Source organism: Chiloscyllium plagiosum, unplaced genomic scaffold (genome assembly GCF_037043375.1).
Source record: "Chiloscyllium plagiosum isolate Xiang-an unplaced genomic scaffold, Cpla_swu_hap1 HiC_scaffold_18, whole genome shotgun sequence".
Classification (NCBI taxonomy): domain Eukaryota; kingdom Metazoa; phylum Chordata; class Chondrichthyes; order Orectolobiformes; family Hemiscylliidae; genus Chiloscyllium; species Chiloscyllium plagiosum.
Genome location: NW_028270156.1, coordinates 57851086 through 57874923, shown reverse-complemented (window position 1 = coordinate 57874923; position 23838 = coordinate 57851086). Strand labels below are relative to the sequence as shown.

At 41.5% G+C, this 23838-nt stretch overlaps 1 protein-coding gene across 3 annotated transcripts in view; it reads right to left on the bottom strand.

Moving 5' to 3' along the window:
- Positions 1-4238: 4238 nt before the first annotated feature.
- LOC122557920 (immunoglobulin superfamily member 22-like) overlaps positions 4239-23838 on the bottom strand; it is an 85244-nt gene continuing 65644 nt past the window's right edge. For all 3 annotated transcript variants that reach the window (XM_043706139.2, XM_043706138.2, XM_043706140.2), the window contains 5 exons: positions 17295-17380; positions 14896-15088; positions 12719-13018; positions 8476-8802; positions 4239-5349 (listed from right to left, as the gene is read on the bottom strand). In XM_043706139.2, coding sequence (XP_043562074.1) covers positions 5282-5349; positions 8476-8802; positions 12719-13018; positions 14896-15088; positions 17295-17380 — 974 coding nt within the window. In that variant the 3' untranslated portion in view covers positions 4239-5281. The remainder of the gene's footprint in view (positions 5350-8475; positions 8803-12718; positions 13019-14895; positions 15089-17294; positions 17381-23838) is intronic.

The following is a 23838-nucleotide window of genomic DNA, read 5'->3' as shown; positions in this document are numbered from 1 at the left end:
TGATGACGAGTGGTTACAGAGGCTTACATATAATGCTAATGCCATAAATAACAATCCATAGCAATATTTAGTAGCTTTCTGTGCAATGCTTGAGGACAAAATCTACTTCTAAAGCCATCAGCCGAGGCTCACCATATGAAGATACCCAATTGAAATGGATTTGTTTGCTGCATGTCCATCATCCTTCACAGATGAATGGATGGGTACTGGTAAATTTGAGAAAGGGAGACACTGTCAAGAATTGGGAGTGGTGTTTCAACATCATCTGCTCTCTATATTGCACTGATGCCACCATGCTCCAAGATACTGAATTGTCAACCCAGTGATTAGGACTCTGCTCATGGAAATTGAAGAGATTTCCATGTTACTGTGCAGTCAACTGATTTACTTCCGAATAACAAAGCGTTGATATATGTTTGTTAGATGGGCTGTGGTAGACTAGTTGCCTGTTATACATCCTACAATGACAGTAATGGAAACTAACCAAATCCCCAGTGTTCAATGGGCAGCTGATCCACCAAGCCTTGCAGTGGACTGCTGCAGTTACAACTGAAAATAACCACTGTTTCATTGTTTTTTTTTAATTCATCCAATAACTTTTAATCAGAAGAATGGTATTTGCCATCCATCGCAAGGTCCATTTCAGAAGATTTTCAACAATTACCTCGCTTTCCAGACAATGATATTTCTCGAACATTGGAGTTGAAATGATGGAGGAGGTCAACAAGTAGAATCATAGAGTCATAGAGATGTACAGCATGGAAACAGACCCTTCGGTCCAACGTGTCCATGCCGACCAGATATCCCAACCCAATCTAGTCCCACCTGCCAGCACCCAGCCCATATCCCTCCAAACCCTTCCTATTCATATAAATGTTGCAATTGTACCAGCCTCCACCACTTCCTCTGGCAGCTCATTCCATACGTGTACCACCCTCTGCGTGAAAAAGTTACCCCTTAGGTCTCTTTTATATCTTTTCCCTCTCGCCCTAAACCTATGCCCTCTAGTTCTGGAAATCCCCAACCCCAGGGAAAAGACTTTGTCTATTTATCCTATCCATGCCCCTCATAATTTTGTAAACCTTTATAAGGTCACCCCTCAGCCTCCGATGCTCCAGGGAAAACAACCCCAGCCTGTTCAGCCTCTCTCTATAGCTCAAATCCTCCAACCCTGGCAACATCCTTGTAAATCTTTTCTGAACCCTTTCAAGTTTCACAACATCTTTCCGAGAGGAAGGAGACCAGAATTGCATGCAATATTCCAACTGTTGCCTAACCAATGTCCTGTACAGCCGCAACATGACCTCCCAACTCCTGTACTCAATACTCTAACCAATAAAGGAAAGCATACCAAACGCCTTCTTCACTATCCTATCTACCTGCGACTCCACTTTCAAGGAGCTATGAACCTGCATTCCAAGGTCTCTTTGTTCAGCAACACTCCCTAGGACCTTACCATTAAGAGTATAAGTCCTGCTAAGATTTGCTTTTCCAAAACGCAGCACCTTGCATTTATCTGAATTAAAACTCCATCTGCCACTTCTCAGCCCATTGGCCCATCTGGTCCAGATCTTGTTGTAATCTGAGGAAACCCTCTTCACTGTCCACTACACCTCCAATTTTGGTGTCATCTGCAGACTTACTAACTGTACCTCTTATGCTCGCATCCAAATCATTTATGTAAATGACAAAAAGTAGAGGACCCAGCACCGATCCTTGTGGCACTCCACTGGTCACAGGCCTCCAGTCTGAAAAACAGCCCTCCACCACCACCCTCTGTCTTCTACCTTTGAGCCAGTTCTGTATCCAAATGGCTAGTTCTCCCTGTATTCCATGAGATCTAACCTTGCTAATCAGTCTCCCATGGGGGACCTTGTTGAACACCTTACTGAAGTCCATATAGATCACATCTACTGCTCTGTCCTCATTAATCTTCCTTGTTATTTCTTCAAAAAACTCAATCAAGTTTGTGAGACATGATTTCACACGCACAAAGCCATGTTGACTATCCCTAATCAATCCTTGCCTTTCCAAATTCATGAGGTAAAAACAATGACTGCAGATGCTGGAAACCAGATTCTGGATTAGTGGTGCTGGAAGAGCACAGCAATTCAGGCAGCATCCGAGGACAGGCAAAATACATGTACATCCTGTCCCTCAGGATTCCCTCCAACGACTTGCCCACCACTGAGGTCAGGCTCACCAGTCTATAGTTCCCTAGGTTGTCTTTACCGCCCTTCTTAAACAGTGGCACCATGTTTGCCAACCTCCAGTCTACCGGCACCTCACCTGTAACTATCGGTGATACAAATATCTCAGCAAGAGGCCCAGCAATCACTTCTCTAGCTTCCCACAGAGTTCTAAGGTACACCTGATCAGGTCCTGGGGATTTATCCACCTTTAACCGTTTCAAGACATCCAGCACTTCCTCCTCTGTAATCTGGACATTTTGCAAGATGTTTGCATCTATTTCCCTACAGTCTATATCTTCCATATCCTTTTCCACAGTAAATACTGATACAAAATATTCATTTAGCATCTCCCCCATTTTCTGTGGCTCCACACAAAGGCCACCTTGCTGATCTTTGAGGGGGCCCTATTCTCTCCCTAGTTACCCTTTTGTCCTTAATATATTTGTATTCTCTTTGGATTCTCCTTAATTCTATTTGCCAAAGCTATCTCATGTCCCCGTTTTGCCCTCCTGATTTCCCCCTTAAGTATACTCCTACTTTTTTTGTACTCTTCTAAGGATTCACTCGATCTATCCTATCTATACCTGACATATGCTTCCTTCTTTTTCTTAACCAAACCCTCAATTTCTTTAGTCATCCAGCATTCCCTATACCTACCAGCCTTCCCTTTCACCCTGACAGGAATATATTTTCTCTGGATTCTTGTTATCTCGTTTCTGAAGGCTTCCCATTTTTCAGCCGTCCCTTTACCTGCGAACATCTGCCTCCAATCAGCTTTCAAACGTTTGTGCCTAATACCGTCAAAATTGGCCTTCCTACAATTTAGAATTTCAACTTTTAGATCTGGTCTATCCTTTTCCATCACTATTTTAAAACGAATAGAATTATGGTCACTGGCCCCAAAGTGCTCCCCCACTGACACCTCAGTCACCTGCCCTGCCTTATTTCCCAAGAGTCGGTCAAGTTTTGCGCCTTCTCTAGTAGGTACATCCACATACTGAATCAGAAAATTGTCTTGTATGCACTTAAGAAATTCCTCTCCATCTAAACCCTTAACACTATGGCGGTCCCAGTCGATGTTTGGAAAGTTAAAATTCCCTACCATATTTACCCTATTATTCTTACAAATAGCTGAGATCTCCTTACAAGTTTGTTTCTCAATTTCCCTCTGACTATTTGGGGGTCTATAATATAATCCCAATAAGGTGATCATCCCTTTCTTATTTCTTAGTTCCACCCAAATAACTTCCCTGAATGTACTTCCGGGAATATCCTTCCTCAGCACAGCTGTAATGCTATCCCTTATCAAAAATGCCACTCCCCCTCCTCTCTTGCCTCCCTTTCTATCCTTCCTGTAGCATTTGTATCCTGGAACATTAAGCTGCCATTCCTGCCCATCCCTGAGCCATGTTTCCGTAATTGCTATGATATCCCAGTCCCATGTTCCTAACCATGCCCTGAGTTCATCTGCCTTCCCTGTTAGGCCCCTTGCATTGAAATAAATGCAGTTTAATTTATTAGCCCTACCTTGTCCCTGCCTGCCCTGACTGTTTGATTCACTTCTGTTCTCAACTGTATCAGTCTCAGATTGATTTCTTTCCTCACTATCTCCCTGGATCCCACCCCCCTCCCCCCACCTTACTAGTTTAAATCCTCCTCCTAAGCAGCTGTAGCAAACCTCCCTGCCAGTATATTAGTCCCCTTCCAATTTAGGTGCAATCCGTCCTTCTTGTACATGTCACTTCTACCCCAAAAGAGATTCCAATGATCCAAAAATTGAAATCCTTCTCCCATACACCAGCTCCTCATCCATAGTTGTTAAACTTAACCTTTTCATTTATTGTCTAACCCAAACACAAACATATTAGTGAAAGATGTGGCAGGAAAGCAAAAGTAAAATGATTGTTCTATCTGTCTGCAACTCAGACAAACTAGATTGGTTACTTCAGCGCAGTGCCTATGGCTTCCTGCAGAAAACCACTAATAAAAGCATACTGTACATTTCCTTCAAACTGTTTTCCAAAGCACTCCACCAGGAACACTATAGTCGATTACAGCTCAGTTTTATTGAACAAGATTACTTAGCTGATGCCAATTGAGTCAGATGCTTCAGGAAACAAACAGTCAGCCAGGAATATAATTAATATCAATTGAGAACTCGGTTGAAGGCGATTTCATGATGGCAAGTAAAAGATTAGTTTTCCATAGATGCAGCAAGTAATTAATCATATTCTCGACCTAATTTCCAAAGTTGATGGATTTTATCACAGTCAGATTTTAACAGTGTGCTTCTATTGTTAATTATAAGCAGATTTTAAAAATCCTGCAAATATATTTCTCGTCACCATAGCTGGAGTCAGTGGCTTATCATCAAAAAAATCTGACTAGATATTGTATGAAATTTTAATGTTAATTGTATTTTATCACATTTCACAATTATTTCATAAAACTATTGCTCAAAAATGAAAATCATTGTTATATTTTAATTTTTAATTTTAATTTATGAAGTTTTAAAGTGCACTGGTAAAAATTGTGTTATACTTTCCAGTACGTTAAGCAGGCTATGGAAAGAAAGCCAACTCCCATCAATAATGGTGAAGAGGCACAATATTCCAGGTGGTTTTATTTGCCAGATGAAGTCTTTTGGCATTTGATAGATAATTTTGGGAATGACTATTTTCTCCTGCAATCATTTCAATTTTACCTTTATGAAGCTACAACAAGCTATTAATGTGTGTATATTAACTTTAGAACTAGACATCATCATAGGTCAAACTAGTGCATATAACTAAAGTTATCCACATAAATATCATGCAGTTTTTCAATCATTACTGCCTCAGGCCTTGGCTTCAGCAAGTTACAGAGATTAAATATTGACATGCCAGTAATGAGCAAAGTCTTGACTCTGGACTCTGCAAGTGATTCGCTGACATTAAAAGACAAATGACAGACAGTTTGGAAATGATGTTCATTCACCCAATTTATTATGCCAAAAATAATTGCTTCTCTCTTAAGAAACTCAGTTTTCACAATGGCAGCCAATGGCTAGCTTCGATCTATGCCACTATGCGTTGAGGTCCAGCCTGAATTCACATGATGTGCTTACTTCTACGTGGACTTTCTCCAATAGTATTCTGTATGATGGTAACTCCTTTTTCTGTAAAATAGCAAAGTCAAAATTTAATTCTTCGTTCATTCGCTCTCTACCTCTGTCTCTGATTCATTTCTCTCTCACTGCCTCTGATTTCTTCTCTTTTCCCCCATGAAGGTCTCTCCTTCTCAACCCTTCCTATTGCCTGATATATGGTGCCCTCAGGTTAAAATAACAGTCGTCTCTCTCTAACGAGAAAGGAGCACTATGGTCCTCTGGGACTATGGCGATTTTACTTTTACTTTTGTTCATTATTTCTGCCAGTTCATTCACTCTCTTTGTCTCTTGTTTAAAAAAGGTCATGGATGTAAGAGACCATTGGAACACAATCATTCTTTGCTGCTAATTGTAATTTGAACAGTTCCAATGTTTCTTTCATTGGTTTATTTGTATACTAGAACATTCCAAAGATTTATTACTCTACAAAGTTTGGTTTTCCCTGTTATTTTATCTAAATTTCCCTTCACATTCTCTGTTCCTACTTTCCTGGTTAGTTGTGAAATAATGAGTGGGATTTATTTTCACGAGTCAATTTTCAACAAGGGCAGGAGAGTCGGTGTTTCGAGCCTTAGCTCTTCATCAGTAATGACATTCCTTATGCTCGAAATGTTGACTCTCCTGCTCCTCAGATGCTGCCTGACTGGCTGTGCTTTTCCAGTGCCACACTTTTTGACCCCTATCTCCAGCATCTGCAGTCCTCAATTTCTCCTAATTTTCAACAAGGTCCTGTTTAGCCACTTTATCTGTCTTATTGGGATATACACAATCCCTGAGAGGACTTGACAGGGCTAATGCTGAAAGGATGTTTCCCCTTGTGGGAGAGACTAGAATTAAGGGACACTGTTTAATAATGAGGGGTCTCTGATTTAAGACCGAGTTAAGGGGAATTTATGGAGAGTCATGAATCTTTGGAACTCTTCTCCCTAAAGAGCAGTTCAGTCAGTCATTGAATACTTTTTTAGGTAGAGGTAGATAATTTCTTAACTCACAAGGGAATCAAAGGTTACAGCTGAGGCTGGAATGCAGAGTCGAGGCTACAATCAGCAAAGCCATGACTTTATTGGATAAAGGAATCGATTTGAGGGGCCAAATGGCCTTCTCCTGCTCCTAATTTATATTTTGTATGGAAATGAAGTTGCAGTTAGACAGGGTAGTAAAGAAGGCATTTGGTACACCTGACTTTATTGGTCAGTGCATTGAGTATAGGAGTTAGGAGGTCATATTGTGCTGTACAGGATATTGGTTAGGCCATTTTTGGAATACTGTGTTCAGTTCTGGTACCTGCTATAGGAAGAATGTTGTGAAACTTGAAAGGGTCCAGAAAAGATTTACAATAATGTTGCCTGGGTTGGAAGATTTTGGCTATAAGGAGAGGCTGAATAGGCTGGAGCTGTTGTCCCTGGGGCGTCAGAGGCTGAGGGATGACCTTATAGAGGTTTATAAAATTATGAGGGGCATGAATAGGATAAATAGACAAAGTCTTTTCCCAAAGTAGAGTGCGTGTATGGAATGAGCTGCCAGAGGAAATTGTGGAGGATGGTGCAATTACAACATTTAAAAGGCATTAGATGGCTACATGAATAGGAATGGTTTAAAGGGAAATGGGCCAAATGCTGGCAAATGGGATGAGATTAATTTAGGATGTCTGGTTGGCCTAATGGATGAGTTGGACCAAAGGAGGTATTTCCATGCTGTACAATTCTTTGACTCTCATATTAATGGATAGTTTTCAATGATTCCCTTTCCATAGACTATTTTTTGGGTGGCACTGCGGCTCAGTGGTTAGCACTGATGCCTCACAGTACCAGGGTCCCAGGTTCAATTCCAGCTTCGAGTGACTGTCTGTGTGGAGATTGCACATTCTCTCTGTGTCTGCATGGGTTTCCTCCGGGTGCACCGATTTCCTCCCACAGTCCAAAGATGTGCAGGCCAGGTGAATTGGCCATGCTAAATTGCCCATAGCATTAGGTGCATTAGTCAGAGGGAAATGAGTCTAGGTGGGTTACTCAGCGGAGGGTCGGTGTAGACTTGTTGGGCTGAAGGGCCTGTTTCCACACTGTAGGGAATCTAATCTAAAAATGTTGTAAAAGAGTATTCAAACAGTGGAGAAAGTGGAAACAATATTTACTCGGGTAAAGAGTGTTTCTCTGTAGTTACAGGCTTGTTGTATTTATAATAAATAGATATTTTTGTTCAGTACAGAAACCCAGCCTGTGCTTTCTGTCATCCTGAGTCTAAAAACAGAAATCGATAACTCAGTCACATGTAATACTAGAATTATATAAGAGTTAAAAGATTACACCTGTCATAATATATTACACCTAGTGGGGCTCACTTCTCCAGAAAGGAGAATACCAAAAGGAGATCTGGTATGGTCTTGTAAAATTATGAAAGGGTTTCCTTTCTAAATTAAAGATGTTTTCCCGAAGACAATTTTTGTTTCTCTATAGCTTCCCCTCTTCCAACCCACTTCATCTTGGAGGTGCAAGCTCATTCACTGATATAGTACTCTGGATGAATTCAGCTCACTAAAACTTCTTTTAAATGTAAGTTTAAATATTAAACACCAACAAGCCATTAATCTATGGGAGGCATCACATCTGATCCACTGAACCTGTATTTGCCCCAAAATGGGCTCACTGACTCTTTCCAGTAAGGAGTTCGAAGGAGTGGCCAGGAATGGAGAACTCTGGGTGATGTTTCCCTGGAGAATCGCAGCCAATTGTAATTCTACTGCTGAGCGCACTCAGTAGGCCCAGATCATGGACTGAACTTAGAATTCGACATTGTACTGAATTGTCAGGATACTCAGTGCTGGTCTATATAACCCATAATTTGTAAGAGGAACCGGTCATGAAGTCCACCTTTAATCCATGGGAACATCACCTGTTGCATGTTCCCCTCCAGGCCACTGAATATCCTGACAGGGAAATATATCCATGTTCCTCCAGTATCACAGGATAAAACTCCTGGAGTTCCCTCCCTCATGGTGTTGTGGGTCCACCCGTATCAAATGTCCAGCAGTCCAAGAAGGTGGTTCATCACTACCTTCTCTATGGCAACTAGGGATGGACAATAAATGTTGGTTCAGCTAGCCATGCCTATATCACATGAATGAATAAAATTACTTACCATTAACAGTCAGCTTACAAGAGCACTTAGCCTTCCCCAGGGAGTTTTCAGCCATTATGGTATATTCATCAGCATCTTTCATTTCTGCACTGGGAATGGTAAGTGTACAGACACCATTTGAGGATGTGTACCAATATTTAAGTTTCTCAGAGATGAGGATTTTGCCTTTATACCAACTGATGTGTGGCCTCGGATTGCCAATAATGGCACAACTCATGGTACAATCATTGCCTCGGTGAACTGTGTGGTCCTTCAGTGGTGTGATAAACGCAGGGGCGTGGGACCAGTCCTTCTCCTGATATTCCTTAAGTTGGAGGCTGAAACGTTCTAGAGGAAGGAGGGAAAGAAGTTGGAACAAAAATAATTTGCACTTAAATAGCACTGTATTACATCCTGTTCTTCTCTGAATCATGTCTCAAATGACTGAATTGTGGGGATAGAAAAATGTGCACCATTTTGAAACCTTATCTGAAGGACTGTACCACTCCCCCCAGGATTCCACTGGAGTCTTGAAATTAATTATTTTTGGAAGTGTTGTTCCATTGATGTGGATGCACTGATAAAGTATCATGGATTTCATCGGTAGGAAAGCAGACATGGGACTGCAAGCCATAATTGCTCACACTGTGCTGAACAAAGTTACCACTTTTATCACCTACAACTCTCTTAAAATCATAGAATGGCTATGGCAAAGGGGGTCATTTGGCCCATCAGGTCAACACTAGCTTTTTGTATTACATGCCAGTATACCTTTGCTCAGATAAGGAGTCCAAAACTGTTCATCTTATTCAAGGTAAGTAAGACTTCACTATTTTTATACATCTTTCCCTTTGCATAAAGGCTAATATTCCATTTGCCTTTCCTATTACCTGCGAAATTGTATGCTAAATAAAGTCATAGAGTCATAGAGATGTACAACATGAAAACAGACCCTTTGGCCCAACTCATCCATGCTGACCAGACATTCCAACCCAATCTAGTCCCACTTGCCACGACTTGGACCATATCGCTCTAAACCCTTCCTATTCATATACCGATGTGATTTATTCACTAGAACTCCCAAATACCTCTGTACTTTAACTCTTTGCAGTTCTTATCTATTTAAATAATATTCTGCTCCTCTATTATTCCGTATTGCTCCATCGTTCACCAGCCTCTCAGGGTATACTCTGTAGATGTGTGAGCCCCCCACTGCCCTGGATCACCAGTAGGACCTCCAGGTCACTGTTAATAAAGCGGGGTGCCAATTCATGTCTGGGGCAAAATGATCTATTCAGGGCAGCTCTAGCCTGCCATCATTTGACTTGGAACACAGCTGAGCTTTAAAGATCATGCCAGTGCCAGAAATCCCAGGAGGTCCTGTCAGCAACTGTGCCAATGAGAGAATAGGACCAGCAGGATGCCACATGGGTTAATGAGGTGAATTTGTTATAATAGTCCAAGGCAACTCACTATGGCTCATAGTTAGAAACTGTCCATGAAACCTGCTAAAAATGCCACTCAGCCAATTTCTGGCAAGATACAGCCCTTTATTTTGTTTTTAGAAGAAAAGACATCAACAAGCCAGATCATGACTAAGAATGCAAATCAGTCACTATCAGAAAAGTCACTGCATGGATTACATCCAGTCTCAAGACAGACCTTGGAATTTCACACCCAAGGGTGGCATGGATTTCCAGAGTAACACTGTCAAGGGAAGAGATACAATGTGAACGCCTAAAGAATCTCCTGTGAGTTACAACCGCAGACTATGGTCATGATGTATGACAAAAGAAAACAGTTTAGGTGGAAAGACTGTCTCTCCACGCCGCCTCCACCCCCCCACCCCCCCACCCCCCACAAAGAATATATACAGAATGGGTTAAAAACCAACTGCTACTCCACTGTGTGTGTGTGCACTACTCTGGAGTTCTCAAGCTGCTGGGCCAAAGAGTGCTGTGAAGGTTACAGCTGATGAACATCTATTAGACATCCCTGCATTTACAGGTAAAAACGAAAAGAATGGAAAGTCTCTCTCTCTCTCTCTCTCTTTCTCTCTCTCTCTCTCTCTCTCTCTATCTCTCAGGGTCTTTGTCTCTCACACACAGACCTTCTGATAGCTGGTAGCAAATTACTAGCTAGAAGCCATGGTTCAACAGCAAACTAGACAACAGCTCTCAGGGAATATGCAGAACCCACAATCTTCAAACCAGCTGCTCAACTACTGGAATCTATACCACTAAAATCACCCAAATTGATGGCTTCAACATTTCACCATCTGCACCAGATGGACAAACCAAAGTCTGATTTGAATACCTTTTTTTATTTTTTTGTTTACTGACTTCACATTTCTAATCTGGGTGTATGTGTTGTAATTTATTTTTCTTTGCATTATTCTGTAACTCAGGAAAGCCAGGTTAAATCGGCTCTTTTCAAAATATAAATACTTCAGAATTGGGAAAAGTATCCATGAGGGAAGGGGTATCTTCGTTTTAAGTTAACCTGGTCATGACCAGAGGGAAGTATTGAATAAGGAAGGGAGGCAGTCCTTGAAAGGGATCATAACAAACTGGAGACCCTAACCCAGGGACTTCTCACAACAAGGAATATAGCCAGGCAGACTAATTGTTCTATGTTGTGAATTCTTCACAATTAGGATTAAACAATTGCTGTAGCATATCTGTCGTGTATGTTGTGTGTAATGGATTTACAATTTTTGAAGTATATTTATAGAAAAGTATACAATATTTGCTTATTTGTGGTGCAGTGATGGATAGGCTACCACTGAGCCAGGAAACCTGGGTTCAAGTCCCACCTGCTCCAAAGGTGGGTAATAAAATCTCTGAACAGGTTGATTGGAAAATATCTACAGTATTTGCCTAAAACCATGTAGATGGAAGATGTTGCTCAGAAGCTCTGTGTGGTCAATTGTTCTCTGACAGCACCTTTGTAAAAGAAAAATTTAGCAGACAAATTTGTGTCTGGTGTATAAATTACTCAATCAGAATTAAATCCAAGTCCTTTGAAGTTGTAGTCTGACATTGGACTCAGCTCTGTTTCTTTTCACAATGGAAAACTTGTCCAGATTATCATTTCATACAAGCAATAAGTGATGGACGTCTTTTGTTTGAGGAATTATAACATGAATAGAAACCAGTTTCCCATTCCTCTAGGACTAACTACTTTCCTCTGTGAATTCAGCCTCAAAGCCCCAAGGCAAAGGAGACTGTTAAATTGTGTATTTAAGAGTTCATTTAAAATACAACAAAGGACGCTGCTTATGGTAAATTGAGACATCTGCTTTGTGTCTTTTTGCAATATAGTGTCTTTTTTTGATATTGCTTGTAAGGTCAGTGAAATATTGCAATTTGAAATTTTGCTGCTGCTTACTTTTCACATTAATCATAAATAATAATGTATTTCTGTCTGGCATGTTTCTGAGAGTGTACTGAAACAAGCTAAGAAAATAAACTAATATAAGAGCAAGGAAATCCACTCTTCGGACAATAAAAGGAAGTGGCTCCTGTAAATTTCTCTTAAGGATTTGTTCCAAATTTAAATTCTTGTTTAAAATATTGTTTCAGACTTGTAACCTTAAAGGAAATTTAAAATGCATAGCTAGACATGATAATAATGGTTAGAACATGTCTTAAAATTTAACAGTTGGTTATAAAACAGTTGTTTTAGTTTTGTGACAGATTTGCTAAACCTAGAATTTGTTTCATATTGTTTATGCTTTTTTGGCTTCTAGAGAAAATGCCTGCTTTAAGTAATAACAATTGCTAAAATCTTATCTGGCAGATACTTTCATATATATTTGTGATTATATATGGAGTGAGAGATAGTTATGCATTTGCAGTCCCCACTTTCTCCTGAGAGATAGTTATGACTATATACGAAAAAGGAAAAGTATAGGAGCTCAAAAGTAAACATATGGATAGTTAAATGCTTGATTCTGTGTCAAAAGCTTGTCATTTATGAACTGATTTATTTCCGAGGCTAGTACTTAGGGGCACAATTTTCGTTCAATCTAGGATAAGTACAGTTTCATTGCAAACAACTTAGCTCACTATATTGGTATTTCTTGAACTACATTCCAATTTTTGCAGGAGCTAAATGCATTCTTTCCCTATTCACATTCTCCCTTGTAATACAAACTTCTTCAAGTTACTGTGAACAATACCATAGTAAAGTTATTGGTTTATTTAGAAGACCTATTTTGGTTTCTGTACATTTGAGGTACACAGCAGCGTCAATGGCCTACCTTTGTCCCTTGCAATGTACCATGGCTCCTTCAAACCCAACGGGTCACTGTCTCCAATGTCGTTCCGAGCAATAACCCTAAAGAAATACTTCCTACCAGGAAGCAGTCCTGTCACGGTGTACTTATTGCCAAAGACCCGGTCTGTGACAGTGTACCAAGTTGCAGTGCTGGCATCACGCTTCATTATCACATACTGTACACGGCCGTCCTCTATGTTATCTGGAGTATGGTCCCAAGAGAGGGTCACTGTGTTTGGAACTTCCTCAAACAGGTTTAAGTTCGTGGGAGGCCGTGGAAAATCTGAAACAAATAAGCAGAGAGCACTTACTTAAGGGCCTCCAGCTACTTGTTAGGGAGCTAAACAATATTGGCCATAATCTATAAAATGAGTAAAACCCATCCAGCGAGCCAATGGTAACACAGCATAGCCACGGGGCAAGAGTTTTACATCACAGGGACATTATAGTTGAGGTTGCAATTTATTCCCAATAAACATTTGTTCCACCTCTTGGTTACAGCTTGACTCAGTGGCAGAATGTCTGAGTCAGAAGGTTCCATTCCGGGGTCAAATAATCAACACCATCACAATAGTACAGTACTAAGTGAGTGTCGCAGGGTCAGAAGTGTCAAACGTTTAATCTTTTAGGTGAAATGTGAAGTGAAGGTTATGTACTTGCTTCAGTAGCATTATTCAATGAAGTGCAGAGGTATTTTTTGATGCCCTGATCCAGTGCCTAAACAATATCCCTCAAAGTGTATTAACTTAGTTAACAGACTAGCCACAAAATTTCAGCTATCAAATTTATCCAGAAAAGGTATAGGATATATATTGGAGTGTGTAGCACTCAGAGGGAGGTAAAATCATTGTTTGTTTTTATTTCAAATGGTATATGGATTTTGCTGAAAAAGCCAGTTTGTTACCCATCTCTAATTGCTCTTGAAAACAAATTGTCAGGTGTTGTTAGAGTTACAGTGCTGTTTGGAAGAGTGATGGGATTGTGATATGGGGTTGGGACATGCCTATCCCTGCCAAGGATCTGGCTGGGATAGGACTGCAGGAGGACTGCATCCATCACCATGTTGATTTCAGGGTTGAAAGATTGGCAAACGAGAAGTGGTTGAATAGTTTGGGCTTGCACTCAGGGCTGAGGGTCAGGAGAATGACAGGGGATCTGATTGAGGTATATAACATGCTAAAGGTGGATGCTGAACAGATGCTCCCCCTTGTGGGACAGTCTCAAACAAGAGGTCATCGAAATAGTGTAAGAGGAGGAAGCAACTACTTCTCTCAGAAGGTTGTGAACCTGTGGAACACATGGCCCCAGAGTGTAGTGGAGGCAGAATCAATAAACAGATTCAGGAAAGATATGTTTCTGATGAAAAGCAGGATAAAGGTCTACGGGGAGCAGGCAGGAAAGTAGAGGTGAGACCAACATACGATCAGCCATGATCATGTTACCAAAAGAGAAAATGCTGGAAAATCTCAGCAGGTCTGGCAGCATCTGTAAGGAGAGAAAAGAGCTGACATTTCGAATCTAACTGACCCTTTGTCAAAGCTGTTTACATCACTCTTCCAAACAGCACTGTAACTCTAAATGGTGGAGCAGGCCTGAAGGACTGCACTGCCTTCCTAATTCCTACGTTCCTATGTTATCAGTCTGTATATTGCTCAGATCTTGCTTTATATTGACAAGATGGCTTCAGTTTCTGGGGAGTTTTAAATGGTGCTGAACATTGTGCAACCACCAGCAACAAGTCTCTGTATCTGATACATTGGTGGAGAGAAGGCTAATAAAATTGCTGAAAATGATTGGGTTTAGACACTATCCTGAAGAATTTCTGCAGTAATGGGGCTGTAATGATTACAATCTTTTTCCTTTGTACAAGCCATATGACACCCAACAGTAAAAAGTTTTCTTCCATTCCCCTTTGACGTCAGTTTTGCAAAAGCTCCTTGATATCACACTCATTTAAAAGCTGCCTTTATGGCAAGGACAGTCATTCTCACTGTCCCTCCTGAATTCAGCTCTTTTATTAACATTTGGATCAGTGCTCTAAAGAAGTCAGGAGTTCAGTGGCCCCAGCAAATCCCAAACTGAGCATTGTCGAACTGAGATATTAATAATTGCAGAACCCCCCCCCCCCACCGCCCCCAAGCATGACAATGCTTACTGTACCTGCAACACGAATTCTGATATCATGATACTTTTCACCATAGTCATTTTTCAGCATAATCTTGTATATCCCTGAATCAGATCTCTGCGCACTGGAGATCAGGAACTGTGACATATTCGGTCCTTTTGTAATGTTCTCCCTGCCTTTGGTAGGGGTTCCATCTTTCAGCCAGATCACATTTGGTGGTGGTGAGCCCTGTAATAGTAACAAATTAATGTGAAGCAATCATGACTGTATAACAACAATTATAAGATCAGATGTCTAAGCCTATTAGTAATTAATCATAATAAACATCTATTTTTATGTGTTTTGTGTACAAGATCTGGCAGTGAGGCACACACTGTCCAATGAAGTAGTGAAGCATTGCTTTATATTTGTTCCCTAAGGGAAACATGCAAGAGCCCACAGTCAGAGGCAAAGGTACTAATACAGGAGCTGGAGTGAAAAAGACCACCTTAAAATCAAAATATTACCCCTAGAAAATCAAAGGTTAGCTCTCTAAGAATCTCAAGAAGACCCTTGAAAGGTGGAATAATTTGACCCTTGAATTAAAGACTGTAATTTTCTGAACTTTAGTTTAAGCCTTTGATTCACCTGTATGCCTTTAAATGGCTAAACAAGATAAAATTCCTTGTTTTTTGAGCATTCTTTTGAGATGTTGACAAAGAACTAGGAGACTTGGAGTTCAAACCCACTGGCCTCCTACCCTCTGATGCCATCACAGACCCCACACACACCACGCATTTATGTAGAGTCTTAGGCTTTTCAACACACTTCCAGTGGGCCTACACAGCTATTATACCAGGAAAGGCCACTATCGTATGGGATTAAACGATAGCACAACATGTCATCACAGAATTGATGCAGTGCAGAAGAAATCCAATGGGCCCATCATAGTCAGGCAGCATCTGAGGAGCAGGAGAATCACATTTTGGGCATAAGCCCTTCATCAGTTTTATGCCCGAAATGTCGATTCTCGTGCTCCTCGGATGCTGCCTAACCTGCTGCATTTTCCAGCACTACACTCTTGACTCTGATCTCCAGCATCTGCAGTCCTCACTTTCTCCCATTTGGCCCATCATGTCTGCAACAGCTTTCTGAGTGAGTACATGATGTAGGGCTGTTCTCCTCCGCTTCCTCTGTAACTATGCACATTGTTTCTATTTCAATAATCATCTAATGTCCTCTTGAATGTCTCCGTTGAAACCATCTCCATCAATTTGCAAGCAGATCCAAACACGTGTTGTATGAAGGAATTTATTCTCACATCTTATTTATATCTTTTGCAACTCACTTTAAATCTGTATCCTCTTGTTCTTGGGTGTTTACGAGTGGAGAAAGTGAGGACTGCAGATGCTGGAGATCAGAGCTGAAAATGTGTTGCTGGAAAAGCGCAGCAGGTCAGGCAGCATCCAAGGAACAGGAGAATCGAAGTTTCGGGCATAAGCCCTTCTTCAGGAATTTACGAGTTTACGAGTGGGGATGTTTCAACCCTGTCTGTACTTCTCATAACTTTGAAAACTTTAATCAAACCTCCTTGTAGCCTTCCCCTCTCCAAGGAAGTTGTTTCAGCTTCTCCAATCTTCATGACTGAAGCTTCCTGCCCCTGGAAGTATTCTCTTAAACATCTTCTGCACTCTCTCGTCAATGTCTTCACATCCTACCTAACGTCTCGTGTCCAGAACTGTACACAATACTCCAACTGGGTTTTTCTACAGGTTTAGCATAACCTCCCTACTCTGGTATTCTGTGCCACTATTAATAAAGATGAGGATACTGTATGCTTTGTTAACTGTTTTAGTTTTGCCATTTTGTTCTGGACATGCGTAGGATGGGATAGTGAAAACCACAAGATGCTCAGTACCAAGCAAGTTTGAACATTCCCTTTTATCCAAATTTATGAATACAGGCACTATGGCACCAGTCAGGAATCATTACTGTTTTGTTATTCTGTTCTGTACTGATAAAGGAGCTAACACTGGCATATGAGTAGTTACAGTGTCAGACAAACCTGATGTGTTGGAAGAAGTGCAGTTAATGTGTAGTTAAAGATGCAAACTTAGACATTTAAGATAAATGTAGGACTGGATCATTTATTTGGTGTGCACTATGCATGTATAAGAATGGTATGATCTTCATCAAGATGAACTTGCTTCACTTGAATCCATTGAGCAATGTTTAGATACAAGATCTTATTCTGAGATACAAATGAGTTATAAGCTATAGAAGAGAATTCATTGCTTTATTTCATCTGGAGTTGTTTTTTTCTGTGCTGAAGATAGGATAAAATAGAAGGGCCCTGTTTTATCCACATCAACCTTTTCAATTATTGCCAGTGAATTATTAACCAGCAGTGTAGTGTACCCTAGAACAGCTGAAGCAACTGAAGCCTGTCACTCACCGAGAAGCCCACGTTAATACACAGTGCAGTACCTGCACGGACCACCATGCTGCTTGGCATTCTGGCATCCAAAAACCTAGGAGCAGCTGCAAATAAAACACTTTAGTCTGTGGAGGAAGTTATTTTGCCTGTTGCATGAATTTCAGTCAGAGGATCATAGAAACATACAGAACTGTCAGAGGTTAGTTAGTGCTGGTTACTTCATTCAGTACCCCAGCTCAGTAAATGGTCTCTGTTTATTGTGGTGATTGTAATGAGGTTAGCTAAATGGATATTATAGAATATGAGTTCCCTAAGTGGGGCTGTTAATCTGGTCCAATCAGGGAGCCCTGACATACAGATATAAACTGAAGTGTCAGAGACTCTGTTCACTCTGAGAGCTGGCTCTGAGGGAGGTGGATCAGCATTAAAGACTCCCCATGTGTAAATAGAAGGTGACTTGGTGAGGGGGTACTGGCCTCGTGGAGTTATTTCATTTACCATTCAATCAGAATTAACCAAAACACACAAAAGCAGCCTGAATGAAGAGATTACAGGTAGAATCTGTGTGACTTTGCCATAGTGCCACAGTCTGGTCGGGGTTAACATCCAATCACAACAGTAACACCAGGAGGTTAAAGAAACACTCGCATTTATAATTCCCTCAACCTCACCTAAGCATTGGGGTCTCAACACTTTCAAACAATTCGCAGTTATCCTTGAGAGGTGTAAATAGAAGTGAGAAGCCAATGGTATGGAGGTATTGTAACTGGAATATTAATCCAGAGACGCAGGTAATGGTCTAGGGACACAAAAACAGAAATTGCTGGAGTTCTGGCAGCATCTATGGAGAGAAAGCAGAGATAATGTTTCTACTCCAGTGATCCTTCTTCAGAACTGGGGACCTGAGTTTGAATCAGACTCTGACAGATGGTGGAATTTGATTTCAATACCAATTTAGAATTAAGCCTCTCATGATGACCATGAAACTACTGCTGATTATTGGAAAAGTCTGACGGCAAAAGCTTCCAGTTGACTTCTACTTCAATACAACACACCAATATTTCTGTCATAGACATGCTGCAGTGCTCCAGTGAGCATCAGCACAAGCTCAAAGAACAACATCTCAAGTTCTGCTTGGGGAACCTGCTGCCTCTAGGATTCAACATCAAGTTCAGTAACCTTAGAGCCTGATTCCAACCTTCCATGTTTTTCACCCAACCCACATCTGGTCCGGTTGTGACAAGAGTTGCTTTTAGCATTGTCACCCATTCCCACATACTCCTAGGTCCATTATCTCACTATGTGTGTTGCAATCCGCATAGCTAACCCATATTTTTGTTCTCGACTCTTATTATCACTTATTCAGTTTTTCTTCTGTACTGGCCTACTTCCATAATCTCCTAACTTACTTACTCTTTCCAATTTATCTCCTCCTGCCTCACTCTGGGCTCCATTTTCACCTACGCACTCAACTTCCTCCACCCCCCAACAACTTCAGTTTCAGCATAAATACCACTTTTTCCCGGCTGCCATCAGTTCTGGTGAAGACCAACTGGATTCGAAATGTTAACTCTGCTTTCTCTCCACAGATGCTTCCAGACCTGCTGAGATCCTCCAGCAATTTCTGTTATTGTTTTAGATCTCCAGCTTCTATAGTTCTTCATTTTAAAATGGAAAAACACCCATCTGGTTCATTAATGTGCTTTATGGAAGGAAACTGCCATCCTTACCTGGCCTAGCCTACATGTGACTCGAGACCACAGCAATGCGGTTGACTCTAAACTGCCCTCTGGGCAATTAGGGATGGGTGATAAATGGTGGCCTAGCCAATAATGCCTACATTCTATGAACAAAAAGAAAAAGCTGCCTTTTTGTAGTCCTGCGGGTTAATCACTGGGGACTCTGTGTATGCTTCTCCAACAGAACCTGTACCTTTTTTGCTAGGTAAGATAAGTGAATTTCATGCAGAGATGCTTAATGTGCATACACTACATTCCTGTTTGCACTCATTTTAAAGAAAGAAAGGACTTGCATTTATAATGATCAGGAGTGCGGCCTGACCTATTCAGACACAATGATCAGGAGTGCGGCCCTATCTGTTCAGAGACAATGAGCATGAGTGCTGCTCTATCTATTCAGAGACAATGATCAGGAGTGCGGCCCTATCTATTCAGAGACAATGGTCAGGAGTGCAGCCTGAAATATTAAGAGACAATGATCAGGAGTGCAGCCCTATTTATTAAGAGACAATGATCAGGAGTGCAGCCCTATCTATTCAGAGACAATGAATCAGGAGTGCGGTACTATCTATTAAGAGACAATGATCAGGAGTGCAGCCCTATCTATTCAGAGACAATGATCAGGAGTGCGCCCTATTTATTCAGAGACAATGAGCAGGAGTGCAGCTCTATCAAGAGACAATGAGCAGGAGTGCGGCCCTATCTATTCAGAGACAATGATCAGGAGTGCAGCTCTATCTATTAAGAGACAATGAGCAGGAGTGCAGTTGTATCTATTCAGAGACAATGATCAGGAGTGCAGCTCTAACTATTCAGAGACAATGAGCAGGAAGGTGGCCCTATCTATTAAGAGACAATGATCAGGAGTGCAGCTACTTCTATTCAGAGACAATGAGCAGGAGTGCAGCTCTATCTATCAAGAGACAATGAGCAGGAGTGCGGCCCTATCTATTCAGAGACAATGATCAGGAGTGCAGCTCTATCTATCAAGAGACAATGAGCAGGAGTGCGGCCCTATCTATTCAGAGACAATGATCAGGAGTGCAGCTCTATCTATTCAGAGACAATGAGCAGGAGTGTGGCCCTATCTATTAAGAGACAATGATCAGGAGTGCAGCTACTTCTATTCAGAGACAATGAGCAGGAGTGCAGCCCTATCTATTCAGAGACAATGATCAGGAGTGCAGCTCTATCTATTAAGAGACAATGAGCAGGAGTGCAGCCCTATCTATTCAGAGACAATGATCAGGAGTGCAGCTCTATCTATTAAGAAACAATTAGCAGGAGTGCAGTTGTATCTATTCAGAGACAATGATCAGGAGTGCAGCTCTATCTATTAAGAGTCAATAATCAGGAGTGCAGCTCTATCTATTTAGAGACTATGATCAGGAGTGCAGCTCTATCTATTCAGAGACAATGATCAGGAGTGGGGCCCTATCTATTCAGAGACATTGAGCAGGAGTGCGGCCCTGTCTATTCAGAGACAATGATCAGGAGTGCAGCACTATCTATTCAGAGACAATGATCAGGAGTGCAACTCCATCTATTCAGAGACAATGATCAGGAGTGCAGCCCTATCTATTCAGAGACAATGAGCAGGAGTACAGTTGTATATATTCAGAGACAATGATCAGGAGTGCAGCTCTATCTATTAAGAGTCAATGATCTGGAGTGCGGCTCTATCTATTCAGAGACAATGATCAGGATTGCAGCCCTATCTATTCAGAGACAATAATCAGGAGTGCGCCCTATTTATTCAGAGACAATGAGCAGGAGTGCAGCTCTATCTATTAAGAGACAATGAGCAGGAGTGCAGCTCTATCTATTAAGAGACAATGAGCAGGAGTGCAGCTCTATCTATTAAGAGACAATGATCAGGAGTGCAGCTCTAACTATTCAGAGACAATGAGCAGGAGTGTGGCCCATTCTATTAAGAGACAATGATCAGGAGTGCGGCTCTATCTATTCAGAGACAATGATCAGGAGTGCAGCCCTATCTATTCAGAGACAATGATCAGGAGTGCAGCCCTATCTATTCAGAGACAATAATCAGGAGTGCGCCCTATTTATTCAGAGACAATGAGCAGGAGTGTGGCCCATTCTATTAAGAGACAATGATCAGGAGTGCAGCTCTATCTATTAAGAGTCAATGATCTGGAGTGCGGCTCTATCTATTCAGAGACAATGATCAGGATTGCAGCCCTATCTATTCAGAGACAATAATCAGGAGTGCGCCCTATCTATTAAGAGACAATGAGCAGGAGTGCAGCTCTATCTATTAAGAGACAATGAGCAGGAGTGCAGCTCTATCTATTAAGAGACAATGAGCAGGAGTGCAGCTCTATCTATTAAGAGACAATGATCAGGAGTGCAGCTCTAACTATTCAGAGACAATGAGCAGGAGTGTGGCCCATTCTATTAAGAGACAATGATCAGGAGTGCGGCTCTATCTATTCAGAGACAATGATCAGGAGTGCAGCCCTATCTATTCAGAGACAATGAGCAGGAGTGTGGCCCATTCTATTAAGAGACAATGATCAGGAGTGCAGCTCTATCTATTAAGAGTCAATGATCTGGAGTGCGGCTCTATCTATTCAGAGACAATGAGCAGGATTGCAGCCCTATCTATTCAGAGACAATAATCAGGAGTGCGCCCTATTTATTCAGAGACAATGAGCAGGAGTGCAGCTCTATCTATTAAGAGACAATGAGCAGGAGTGCAGCTCTATCTATTAAGAGACAATGAGCAGGAGTGCAGCTCTATCTATTAAGAGACAATGATCAGGAGTGCAGCTCTAACTATTCAGAGACAATGAGCAGGAGTGTGGCCCATTCTATTAAGAGACAATGATCAGGAGTGCGGCTCTATCTATTCAGAGACAATGATCAGGAGTGCAGCCCTATCTATTCAGAGACAATGATCAGGAGTGCAGCCCTATCTATTCAAAGACAATGATCAGGAGTGCAGCCCAATTTATTCAGAGACAATGAGCAGGAGTGCAGCTCTATCTATTAAGAGACAATGATCAGGAGTGCAGCTCTATGTATTAAGAAACAATGAGCAGGAGTGCAGTTGTATCTATTCAGAGACAATGATCAGAATTGCAGCTCTATCTATTCAGAGACAATGATCAGGAGTGCAGCCCTATCTATTCAGAGACAATGAGCAGGAGAGCGGCTCTACCTATTCAGAGACAATGATCAGGAGTGCAGCTCTATCTTTTAAGAGTCAATAATCAGGAGTGCAGCTCTATCTATTAAGAGTCAATGATCTAGAGTGCGGCTCTATCTATTAAGAGTCAATGATCAGGAGTGCAGCTCTATCTATTCAGAGACAATGATCAGGAGTGCAGCTCTATCTATTCAGAGACAATGAGCAGGAGTGCGGCTCTATCTATTAAGAGTCAATGATCAGGAGTGCAGCTCTATCTATTCAGAGACAATGAGCAGGAGTGCGGCTCTACCTATTAAGAGTCAATGATCAGGAGTGCAGCTCTATCTATTCAGAGACAATGATCAGGAGTGCAGCTCTATCTATTCAGAGACAATGAGCAGGAGTGCGGCTCTATCTATTAAGAGTCAATGATCAGGAGTGCAGCTCTATCTATTCAGAGACAATGATCAGGAGTGCAGCTCTATCTATTAAGAGTCAATGATCAGGAGTGCAGCTCTATCTATTCAGAGACAATGAGCAGGAGTGCGGCTCTACCTATTCAGAGACAATGATCAGGAGTGCAGCTCTATCTTTTAAGAGTCAATAATCAGGAGTGCAGCTCTATCTATTAAGAGACTATGATCAGGAGTGCAGCTCTATCTATCAAGAGACAATGAGCAGGAGTGCTGCCCTATCTATTCAGAGACATTGAGCAGGAGTGCGGCCCTATCTATTCAGAGACAATGAGCAGGAGTGCAGCTCTACCTATTCAGAGACAATGATCAGGAGTGCAGCTCTATCTTTTAAGAGTCAATAATCAGGAGTGCAGCTCTATCTATTAAGAGACTACGATCAGGAGTGCAGCTCTATCTATTCAGAGACAATGAGCAGGAGTGCTGCCCTATCTATTCAGAGACATTGACCAGGAGTGCGGCCCTATCTATTCAGAGACAATGATCAGGAGTGCAGCTCTATCTATTAAGAGACAGTGATCCGGAGTGCAGCTCTATCTATTAAGAGACAATGATCAGGAGTGCAGCCCTATCTATTCAGAGACATGATCAGGAGTGCAACTCCACCTATTCAGAGACAATGATCAGGAGTGCGGCCCTATCTATTAAGAGTCAATGATCAGGAGTGCAGCTCTATCTATTCAGAGACAATGATCAGGAGTGCAGCTCTATCAATTAAGAGACAATGATCAGGAGTGCAGCTCTATCTATTAAGAGACAATGATCCGGAGTGCAGCTCTATCTATTAAGAGACAATATCAGGAGTGTGGTACTATCTATTAAGAGTCAATGATCAGGAGTGCAGCTCTACCTATTCAGAGACAATGATCAGGAGTGCAGCTCTATCTTTTAAGAGTCAATAATCAGGAGTGCAGCTCTATCTATTAAGAGACTATGATCAGGAGTGCAGCTCTATCTATTCAGAGACATTGAGCAGGAGTGCTGCCCTATCTATTCAGAGACATTGAGCAGGAGTGCGGCCCTATCTATTCAGAGACAATGATCAGGAGTGCAGCTCTATCTATTCAGAGTCAATGATCAGGAGTGCAGCTCTATCTATTAAGAGACAATGATCAGGAGTGCAACTCCACCTATTCAGAGACAATGATCAGGAGTGCGGCCCTATCTATTCAGAGACAATGATCAGGAGTGCAGCT